The sequence below is a fragment of the Thermobia domestica genome, chromosome 7 (assembly GCF_964235325.1).
Source record: "Thermobia domestica chromosome 7, izTheDome1.hap1.1, whole genome shotgun sequence".
NCBI lineage: Eukaryota > Metazoa > Arthropoda > Insecta > Zygentoma > Lepismatidae > Thermobia > Thermobia domestica.
The window spans coordinates 177,140,080-177,152,084 of NC_137460.1; the positions used below are offsets into that span (position 1 = coordinate 177,140,080).

Here is a 12,005-nt window from a genome sequence, read left to right on the forward strand (position 1 = left end):
GTATGGAAATGTTTTTGTTGCCTTGTCCTGTAACTTAAATGAAATATTCTTGTAGAATCCTCTGAGAAGACGGAAAGAAAGAAGAAAAGACGGTGATTTTGGATGATGAGTTTTTTGTTTTTTGTTTGTTTTTCTTCTTGAGACAGGAGGACAGAGGAAAGATTCCTGTAGTTTTGTCAAGAACTAAAATATATCTGAAAGGGATGTAGTTTTAGTTTACAGTTGGTTGTAAAGTTCTGTTGTTCGAAGTTAATTGGGAAATAAAACCATACAGAACATATGTGAATCTTATTGAAGTGGAATAGAGTGCTCTCACAGTAGTATAGTGTTTATGAACGTATTGAGTGCGTTCTTAGTCGTAACATTTCTGGCGCCACAGCGTGGAGCAGTGACTTGTAGTTTGTGAGAGCACAAGAGACCAGTTTTAGTTTGTTTGAATTAGTTGTAAATAATGGATACAATGAACAAGTTAATTATTGGAAGGAAACCTGTAAGAGCATCATTAATAAGAACTTGTGAACTATTAATCGGTGAGTTTGAAAAGGACGATCCAGATGAAGAAACACTACAACTAAACGTTACGAAATTAGAAAGGTTGTTTACCGAATTTTCCACTTTCGATGAAAAGATTTTAGGTGAAATTCTTTGTGATACAGGTGCGGATTGTGATATCCGGTACGAAGTAGAATACAGGTCAATAGAAGAGTACCGAACTAAAGTGGATGAAGTGCGCGTGAAATACGACAAATTTCTAAGGCGCGAAACGGACAAAAGCAGTAATAGTGGTAGCCAGGCAGGTTCTACTGCAGGACGCAGAAAGCTGAAGTTGCCAAAGTTAGAACTAAAGAGTTTTGGTGGTGAAATTAATGAATGGTTAATTTTTTGGAGCCAGTTTAAACGTATACATGACGACGAAGAGTTAGAGAAAGAGGACAAGTTTCAATACCTTCGTCAGGCAATCGTAACAGGTACAAGGGCCTGGGATGTTGTAGCCAGTTACCCGCCTACCGGTGAAAACTATGATAAAGTGATTGAAAGTTTAAAAACACGGTTCGGAAGGGAAGAACTTTTAACGGAGTACTACGTGCGCGAGTTACTCGGACTAGTTATCCAGAACGTGTCGGCGCAAAAGGACAGTGAAAGTTCGCCGTTATTTTCGTTATATGATAAACTGGAATCACACCTGCGGTCCTTAGAAACAATAGGAGTGACTAGTGATAAGTGCGCAGCGATGCTGTTTCCTCTGGTAGAGTCGTGTTTACCAAAGGATGTGTTACGTGTTTGGTTAAGACACACCGGAAGTGACAATGCAAATGAAAATGGATCCAATTTTTACAGTGAGAAAATGAACCAGTTGTTGGTGTTTTTAAGAAATGAAGTGGAAGGTGAGGAAAGGATCAGATTGGCACAAGCAGGGTTTAAGCTAGCAGGCAGTGGTAGTACGGTTAGAAGTAAAAAGGGTTCTACAGAAAACAAATTTCCAACTGCAAACAACCTGTTTTCCAGCCATCAACAAGAAGTACCGGTCAGAAAAAGGTGCGCGTTCTGTGAAGAAATGCATGCGGAACAAAATTGTGTGAAAGCGCGAGACTTAAAGTTGTTGATAAAGAACGAACGTTGTTTTTCGTGTTTCAAGCCAAAACACTACGCGCGCGAGTGTGAATTGAACATTAAATGTTTCAAGTGCAAGGAGAAACATTTCGCGATTATGTGCAATAAATTATCGGTACAAAGTAATAAGAAAATTGGGGATGGTAAAGAATCTGCCACATGTACCTTAACAAATCAAAATTTTAGTGAACAGTACCTATTACAGACGATTAAGGTTAGCGTACTGGTAAATGGAACAGTACGTGAGATAAGGGCGTTGATTGACACGGGATCACAGCGTTCGTATATTTTAGAAAGAACCGCGCGTGAAATTGGTCTTGTTCCACAAGAGGAGGAAACATTAGTACATATACTGTTTGGGGGTGTTCATTCAAACAAAGAAAAGCACAAACGTTATGAAATCTCTGTGGGTGCCGTCTGTGGAACTTTTACCACAAAACTAGAAGTGTTGGAGAGACCGATCATTTGCAACAATATTCAAAGTCTAAAAAGGGGTCCGTGGTTAAAGGAAATAAAAGCGAAGAAGATCTGGTTAACAGACTTTGGTGGGGATGATAGTGAAATTGAACTACTTATTGGAGCTGATATGGCCGGACAATTGTTAACTAATAATGTGCATAAACTAGATTCAGGTCTTGTTGCTGTGGAAACGAAGCTAGGGTGGGTCGTGATGGGGAAATTCCCTGCCCACAAGGAAGACTACCAAGGGGTGTCAGCAATGTGTGTTACTTCACTGTTGACACAGAACGTAACAATAGCTGATCTGTGGAGGTTAGATACATTAGGAATCACAGACCCGGTGCAGAGTATAACACGTAAAGAACGGGAACAGGAAGTTATCGAGCACTTTGAGAAAACCGTGAGGATCAATGAAGAACGGAGGTACGAAGTGAGTTTGCCGTGAAGTGAATATCATCAATCGCTTCCTGATAATTTAAGCATTGCGGAAAAGAGATGTCTGACGGTGTCGGAGAAATTAGTTCAACAGAGGAAGTATGAAGAGTACGATGCAGTCTTTCAAGAATGGGAAAGGGACGGTATTATAGAAGAGGTGCATAAAGATGAAGTTTTGGCTCCAGGTTACTATTTACCACATCGTGCTGTGTTTAAGGAGAATTCGACAACTAAAATCAGACCAGTGTTTGATGCTTCTTGTAAAGTGAAAGGTGCGCCTTCATTAAATGATTGTTTGGAAAAAGGCCCAAATCTAGTCGAACTTATACCAGCTTTATTATTGAGATTTAGAGAGAAAAAGATTGGGGTTGTCTCCGACATAAAGAAAGCTTTTTTGCAAATAGTGGTAAACGAAATAGATCGTGATTTTTTAAGATTCCTATGGTGGGAGGACTTCTCCAACAAGAAACAGAAAGTATACAGACACAATCGGGTTGTGTTCGGTTTGAATTGTAGTCCATTTCTCCTGGGAGCTGTGTTGAACCACCTTTTAACCAATGCCCCTCCGATGTATAAGGAAATTGCGGACAGACTGAAGCAGTCGTTTTACGTAGATAATTGTGTAACTTCCGTTAGTAGTGAGGAAGAACTGGTTATCTTTATCGAACATTCTACTAAGTTGTTAGCTGAAGCAAAGTTTGACCTGCGAGGATGGGAGCATACAGTTTTACAAGCAGAAAGTCAGGAAGAAAAGAGTATTCCGGCACTAGGCGTAGCTTGGGAAAAGTGCAAAGATGTTTTGAGCTGTGATCTACACTGTTTCGACGAAACTGAAGAGACCGTTACCAGAAGGTCCATTCTTTCTGCGGCGCACAAGATTTTTGATCCGATTGGATTCTTGTCACCTATGACACTAATCCCTAAACTACTAATACAAGAAAGTTATAACGCGAAAGCTAGTTGGGATGAGGTAGTTCCAGAAGACACTGCGCGGAAGTTCCGGAAGTGGTCTAAAAACATCACAGTGTTACAGGAGATAAAAGTTCCCAGGCGCTTCACAACTGATCCGTGTAGAAAGTCGTGGAGTTTGCATGTTTTTTGTGACGCTTGTCAATACGCTTATGCGTGTGTAATATTTTTAAGAAGTGAAAGTGCTGGAAAGGTTGAAGTTCAGTTACTAGCGAGTAAATCTAGAGTTGCGCCACTGAAGAAGGTTACAATACCACGACTCGAGCTAATGGCATGTTGTATCGGTGCACGACTTGCTCGAACAGTTATTGATAGTTTGGAATTGGACATTCCTGTTTGTTATTGGACGGATTCAACTACTGCTCTGAGTTGGATCAAACGAGTTGCATCTTGGGGCGTGTTTGTTGCAAACCGAGTTCGAGAAATAAGATCGATATCTGACATCTCGTGTTGGAGACACATCCCTGGTGAATTCAACCCAGCAGATCTTCCAAGCAGAGGCTGTGATGCTACTACTTTGTTGAATTCCAGATGGTGGGAGGGTCCAGGTTGGTTGAAAATGGAAGAATCCGATTGGCCAGTGAAGGATGCAACGGTGAACGAATTTGAAGATAGCAGTGAAATGAAGAAAACTTCGGTTTCAATGATGGTGAAGTGCGAGACGAAATGGTACCTACGATATTTCTCAACGTACGAGAAAGTTTTGCGAATGGTTTCCTGGATTTGTAGGTTCGTAGAGAACTGTCGCTTGAATCCTGGGGACAAATATTCAGGAGAGTTAACAAGTGGTGAATTAGCAAATGCAGAAAGGCTGTTACTACGCATTGTTCAAAGGGAATCTTTCAGTTCAAATGATATAAGATTGAAGACTCTGGTCACTTTTCAAGACAGTGATGGTTTGCTACGGGTGAAAACAAAGATATCAAGGAGAGATGATGATGAATATTTTAGATATCCTATTATTTTGCCACCGGACCACAAGTTGGTGCATATGTTGATAATGCAAGAACACTTGGAACTGTTACACGCTGGAACACAGATTCTATTGAACAAACTGAGGGAAAGATTTTGGATTCTACGCTCAAGAAAGACGGTGCGTTCTGTTATCCGCAAGTGTGTTAGGTGTAGAAGACATGGTGCGAAGAAAATGTCCGTAAATCCAATTGCTTTACCTAAAGATCGAGTAAGAGATGCCTCAGTTTTTGAAATCACTGGAGTGGACTTAACTGGACCATTAATTCTGCAGGATGGCACGAAGGCTTGGATAGTGTTGTTTACATGTGCAGTATAGGGCTGTTCATCTTGAATTGGTTCTAGCTCTGTCAACTTGTGAATTTTTGTTGGCCTTACGAAGATTCATAGCGAGAAGAGGAAGACCTAAAATCATCTACAGTGATAACGGGACCAATTTTGTGGGGGCTAGTAATCTATTCCACACTATCAAGTGGGAGGAAATAGCTGTTGAGTCCTCAATCAAGAGAATTCAGTGGAAATTTATACCACCTAGTGCGGCCTGGTGGGGTGGCTGGTGGGAGCGTATTATACGAACATTGAAATCCTTGTTAAAGAAAACGCTGGGGAGGGCATCATTGAACTATCAGGAACTGATGACCTTACTATGTGACTGTGAAGCAGTTTTGAATTCCCGACCTTTGACCTACTTATCTGAAGATGATGATGATTTACAGCCGTTAACACCTGCCATGTTTCTTCAAGATAATCGGGAAACAGGTGTGCCAGATTTGGATGACATTGGAAGTTTTCAGTTAACAAAGAAGTACAGAAAACTACAAGACCTGAAGAAGAGATTTAGGGACAGATTCAGGACTGAATATTTGGGACTATTAGCGCAGCGACAACGAGAGAAAGGGCATGCTAGGGACATAAAGTTGGGTGACGTCGTCTTGGTTGAAACTGAAGAAAAACGTAGGATTAACTGGCCATTAGGGAGAGTGGTTGATTTTTTCCCGGGTCAAGATGATCATGTTAGAGTGGTGAAAGGGAAAACAGAAAACGGGATCCTTGTTCGTCCGGTGCAGAGACTGTATCCTCTAGAGGTATCGGTGCCTGGGGATTTGGTTAACGACGCAGAACATCCTATGGTGGAACCAATGGAGTCAGAACATGCTCTGGTGGAACCAATGGAGTCAGAACATGCTCTGGTGGAACCAATGGAGTCAGAACATGCTCTGGTGGAACCAATGGAGTCAGAACATGCTGTGGCGGAATCAGTGGAGTCACAATCTCCTGTGGTGAAGAGCGGCCGAGTTGGTGATTTATCTACGAGGTGTGGTCGGAAAGTGAAAGTTCCGTCAAGATACTTAGAGTAATTTGTTTTGATGGTCATCAAAAGGTGGGAGTGATGTAGAATCCTCTGAGAAGACGGAAAGAAAGAAGAAAAGACGGTGATTTTGGATGATGAGTTTTTTGTTTTTTGTTTGTTTTTCTTCTTGAGACAGGAGAACAGAGGAAAGATTCCTGTAGTTTTGTCAAGAACTAAAATATATCTGAAAGGGATGTAGTTTTAGTTTACAGTTGGTTGTAAAGTTCTGTTGTTCGAAGTTAATTGGGAAATAAAACCATACAGAACATATGTGAATCTTATTGAAGTGGAATAGAGTGCTCTCACAGTAGTATAGTGTTTATGAACGTATTGAGTGCGTTCTTAGTCGTAACAATTCTCATGCAATATTTTAGAATTATTTCCAGAATATTTTATCGAATGTTGAATAAATTCTCTCACAAGAGTATTGTAGTAGCATTATTACCAATCACTAGCAGCATCAAATAAATATATTTGTTAAAAATTTGAAATTTATAATATCTTGTGTGACAAGCCATTTATTTTAGATTGCAAAATAGCATCGCTACATCAACCGTCATTTGTTTATCACAAGTAGCAGCATTCCTGGCGCGATATGTTGAATTTGAATGTTGATCTGTCTCTGTCACCTTATCCCCACCTGTTCTTACTGCTTATTATCTTTATTTACAAAGATCTACGTTATTTAGCATCTTATAAGCATCTCTAAAGATTCATTTCAATTCCTCATCTTTTTCTTTCGATCATAAAGTCTATAATTGCCGGGAGAGCGATCTTCGCTAAGGCAAGTTGCAACCACAGAAGAAGAAGAAGCTGTCTCTGTGAAGTTGTGACAACAAGAACTTAAAAGAAAAGTCGGTAAGTAGAACGATTACATAAAATAATTTAGCTTTATTGTCTGTAAAAGTTATGACAAATGGTAATAGTTAAGAACAGCTACTTCTCATCTCCCGTGCACGAGGATACATCTTACTGTTGCACTACCTAAACACCCTAAGTACAAGGGCAAGAACTCAGTCTATTACCTACTTTTTAACATCCTAGATAGTCAATTAATAATTCCTGAAAGTATGGCGTTTCTCGTCCTTCCCTAAATGTGAAGTACGGCTCCTTAACTATAACCTCACAAATTTATGTTTACAAATTAATAAAGGTCGTGGGAGACTAGATTTCTACTTTTTATGTTTATACATAAATTACCGTGCAGGTTTCTTTTGGCTCACCATTCGAAATAATTGCTGAAAAATGGATTATTTTTATAATTTTCTTTGGATATGGTATACGTAAAGCCGCGTCAGTTCCCGAAGGAGCTGGACGCTCATACTTTTAGGGATTATTCATTGAGTATCTACGAACTTACCAAGGGGGTAACAAAGCGACTTTGATTTACTTATCGACTGATACGAAAATAAAACAGAACGTACCTGTACTTCATATCTGCATGTGTAGAGCCCTTGTACTTTATCTATGACTATGTGTGTGTGAGGGGAGGGGAATTTAACGCATATCGCATGTCTTGTGCACATGGATACTTCTTACTATTGCACTACGTAGAAAATTTATGGTATTTCATGTAGAAGTGGTAATAGAACACAGAAGAAACGCAGATCACGACGTTCTCATGTATACTATTACCATTTCTTTTTATTGTCTCCTAAGTGATTTTTGATAGGCGATTTGAAATACGTCACATGGCATAGATGAAATTCAAAGGGAGCGTCAGAAGTAATTTTAGAAAAATTACAGTTATTATTTTATGATTTGCGTATAAATATACGGGGCCGGATGTATGACGTAAAAACTACAGTGCAAAAATACAAATCAGCCTGTACTACGTGGCCACTAAAAAGCACCAATAGGCAGGGCTCTAGAACACAGGTCTCTCTTCCCATTTATCTGTAATGTAGACAGAAATCAACGTGCCCTGCGGGGCTCTAACCCGCTTTCACTTGCTAACGCTCGCTCGGCAATACTATGTGAATTAAATATTTTACTTTGGTACAGAAAAAAAATCTATTAACCTATATGGGGACCTGTGTTCTAGAACCTTCCCGCACCAATACTATCTGAATCAGAGCAGGGCGAAGGTGGAGGATAGCAGGAGCAAGTGGATGCTTTCCAAAGGGAAAAGATGTGGGCAAGTGTACTTTAGGCAAGGCAGTGGCAATGACCAATTCATCTGAACCTGTTCCTGCACTTAGTTACAGTTCCCAAGAAGGAAAGACAGAAAACAACGTGCACTGCCGGGGCTCTAGCCCGCCTTCACTCGCTAACACTCGCTCGGATATTTGAACTTTATAATGTTACTGCCTTGCCCAAAGTAAAGAGTTACCAGGTGTATATTACCATTTTAATGACAGTTTTACTTCTGGCGTGTTTCTTTCAGAAGTAATGTTCCGGGTGCATTGCTAATACTATTCTAGTTATTATTATAAACATATTGTTTTGGATGCTCCGGGGGGGGCACTGCCCTCCCAAAAACAGGTCTGGAAGAAACACTGCTCGAAATACTTAGTGAGATATAATTCTTACACCACTTTCTTTTTTGTGTATTCAATAGTTTTCGCCAAGCGAAGTATAAATTTTTCACTTGGCATAGATAAAATTCAAGGGGACCGTCAGAATTAATTGTTGAAAAGTTACAATTCTTTTACGATTTGCGTATTTATACTGAGTTCTGATGTGTGGATAAGAAGTACAGTACCAAAAATAGAAATCAATCTCTGTTAGGGGGCTACTAAAAAGCACGAATGCCATCTAACCGAGTCATGGAGGGTGAAGGTGGGGGCCCAAGCTGGTGCTTCCGAAGGGAGCAGGCCCGTACTCTTCTATTTTGATGACGGTATAATGGCGCGTATATTACCATTTTAATGACGTATTCACGATTTTTTTTAGGGGAGAGGAGCTTGGCTATCTTTGTTCCTGGAGATGAGAAAATTCTGCAAGATGATTTATTTACTTTAATATCGTAAGTACAATTTCAATGGGCTTAAACCCGGAAGCCCCCCCCCTTAAATACACCACTGGGTTATAATAATTGTGGGGTTCACTCGAGCAGACGTTTACACCGAGAACAAAATTTATAGGTAAAATGTGAAATATTTTTCGTGAAGGAATAAGAGTGTGAATGTAAGTTATTTCTGTCATTGCACAGCTTATTGAAATGGATTTTGAATGCAAATAGAGTAGAAGTAAGCGGCGGGAATTTCCGGTTCATACGTCAGTTGTGAACATCTGCGATGGCCGTAATGTTTTTTTTTAAAGAATTGTGTAATAGAGAGAGAAGGATTATAAAGTTTCTGCAGAGTCATGGTATGGTGAAGCGCGTAAAATCAACTGCGTAAAGTGTGGAAAAGATGTATTCACAAGGAAAAATTCAGAACAGAGGCATAGCCCAACATACACTATTTTCAGTCGTAAAGGTGAGAAAGAAAGGGGGTGTAACACACGTGTATTAGCTGTGAAAGGTATTTTTTTAAAGCATCGAAATTAAGTGTTTTTGAAGATAAGAATAATTATAAATATTTTATACATCGGGACAGCTTTAAAGGGCTATTTCCCCAACCACTGCTTCTTCTCACCCCCACAACCCACGTTAGTCGTCGCGAGCGTGTAAACTGTCACTGCTCTCAGTGTTGCTGTACCTCCGATCCACTTGTGTAGTTAAAGTCCGGCAAAATAAGGAGAAAGCTTTCCTTCCTATTCTCAGTTAACAACAAAAATGTTAAAAAAATCAACAAGGAAATAGGAATTGAGGCAACATTGGTTTTTAGCCAGAAGGGATCATAAATCTCTACCACGTGTCGCGGTGACTAGTTAGCGGAAGGTTTAGAGGAGTAGACAGGGTTTTCAGAATTCCTGGAAAAAGAGCCCTATCTTTCTGTCCCAATGTATAAATGACCATTCTCTTTTATGCGTACCCCTACCCCCTGTCGCTGACGTGCCTGCTCCCTACGCTGTCGCTCGGGCCCCTTGCTGTGCTTCTGCTCTGGCTCGGTGAAATAGCGTTCTTGTTTTTTACTGGCCACCTAGCACAAGTTGTTTCGCTTTTTCTTTTAGAGCTCCTCATTTAGTGCATAGGGGGACGCGGTTGCTTAGTGGTAGGGCGTTCACCTCCGGTGCTTGGAGTCCCTGGTTCGATGCCAGCTCGCGCCGTGTCGACTTTGTGGTGAACAAACATCGTGCTCGTGGGTTTTCTCGGGGTTCTCCCGTTTCCCCCCACTTTCTTCATTTCACTCATTTCTCATTATCACCGTCTCCTTTTAGCCTAAGCGGCATAATCGTGGGACGTTAAACTTAAGGATTTTTCATTTAGTGCATGTTCTGCAAAAAGAAACCGGAAGATGCAAGAAATGCCTCAAAATTTGGTAGAACAGCCTGCTCGAGTATTGCCTAATTCTGTGTGCAGGTTTACTATTGGCGTGCCGCTCGAAATATTTGTTGAAAAATTATAATTCTTTCGCTAATTTTATTATTGTCTCTGAAATGATTTGCGGCAGGCGAATGTAAATATTTCACCTAGCATATATAAAATTCAAGGGGGCCATCAGACTAGATTTGCCGAAAAATTACAATTAATCTAGTATTGTATTGTATTCAGGGTTTGCCCAAGTGGGCCCAGCCCGGAAAAAACCACCGGGTTTTTTCGGGTTGGACCCATCTGGATTTTTGAGATTTTCGTTAGTATATTATTGGTGCAATTAAGGTGATCACATTGGAAGTGATTCGTATCAGATTTTGGACTTTCCTTGGGTAAATTAGGTGCTTTCACGTTAAGGTATACAACATTCAAAGTAAGGCCTTTATAAAGTTCTGAATGCACTGAATGCATTTTAAAAAGCCGTACCTTAGATTGAGATAATTATAGAACAAATTAATGTATGGAATGTGCTTATATCCTATTTGAAGTAAAATATGCAATTTTATATTTTAGAAAATACTTTCCGTAAATAGTGTGCTCGCTTACTCGGCGACGCCGAAGGACATTATCCCCCATACATCTTATGGGTTTAGGGCCATAGATGCTGGTAGTACTAGTAAATATGTAGTGTATTAATAAAACTATTAGTATTATTTTTTATAATCTTTGATGGTAACACTGGTATTCTTCAGTAGAGTTTGTTTTCCAACAACAGTTTAGTTATTTGTTGCTACTTTTCAAATAAGCTTTCTGTAGAAAAAACACCAGCAATAGCGTAAAAATTCGTGTCAAATTTAAGAATCTTAATGCTCGGAGTTTCGAAGAGTGCGTAACGCTTACTATTTCAAGTGCTGCATTCAAACTTTGTACTAGTGGAAGTTTCGATGTACAGTAAAGAAAGCTTGCATTTTCGGAAAATAATAATAAACCTTCGTCGCGAAAGAAGTGCTCGGGAAATTCCCGCAATTAAACGCACAAAGCATCGGAACTGAATACTTCAACAATAAAACTATTTGAAAAAAATGAAATGAAATCTTTCAGTTTTACGTCCCACAATTATGCCTGTTAGGCTAAAGGAGACCGTGATTATGAGAAATGAATGAAATGGTGGAATGAACCAAGTGAGAAGAAACGGAAGAACCCGAGAAAACTCACGAGCACGGTGTTTATCCACCAAGAAGTCGACACGGCGCGAGCTGGAATCGAACCAGGGACCCCAAGCACCGGAGGTGAACGCTCTATCACTGAGCCACCGCGTCCCTAATAAAACTGTTTATTTTACGCTGTAAGATATTTAGTTTAATTTAAGACATATTGAAACATTTACTTTATGAAGTTGAATTATACAGGGTGTTTCAAAACAACACCGACAACGTTTTTGAGATGATTCCTGACACCAAGATAAGACAAAAAGTATAGACCAACCTGGGTGCACAATTGCTTCCTTTCGGACTTGTAGGCTGCCGAAAATATGAAAAGATGAATTTTAAAGGTCTATAGCGCCAAAACTATGGGACCTACCGTAGTCATGTCGAGACTTCACTTAAAAACTGAGATGTGCACTCTCCAAAAATACACGTTTCAGAATCCTGCGGTACTCACGCAACAATTTTTATAGAGTTAGCCTTGCTACTGGCATATTATTTGGAGTACTGGCCAACTACCTTTTGTTCATGTTTTCGGCAGCTTATAACTCCGAAAGAAGCATTTGTTCACCTAGGTTGATCTATACTTTTTGTCTTACGTTGGTGTCAGGTATCACCTCCCAAAGCGGTGTCGGTGTTGTTT

The 12,005-nt window shown here is 40.0% G+C and overlaps 1 protein-coding gene across 1 annotated transcript; it reads left to right on the plus strand.

The window, feature by feature from the left end:
• The first annotated feature begins 451 nt into the window (after nucleotides 1-451).
• Nucleotides 452-4,765, plus strand: LOC145689424 (uncharacterized). Its single transcript, XM_081763582.1, has 2 exons — nucleotides 452-2,493; nucleotides 2,551-4,765. The coding sequence occupies exons 1-2, from the start codon at nucleotides 452-454 to the stop codon at nucleotides 4,763-4,765; spliced, it is 4,257 nt and encodes a 1,418-aa protein (XP_081619708.1).
• Nucleotides 4,766-12,005: the final 7,240 nt, after the last annotated feature.

Coding starts and splice junctions, on each gene's coding strand:
- LOC145689424 (XM_081763582.1), top strand. CDS start 452: ATGGATACAATGAACAAGTTAATTATTGGAAGGAAACCTGTAAGAGCA. Junction 2,494..2,550: donor AGGATCAATGAAGAACGGAG/GTACGAAGTGAG, acceptor TGATAATTTAAG/CATTGCGGAAAAGAGATGTC.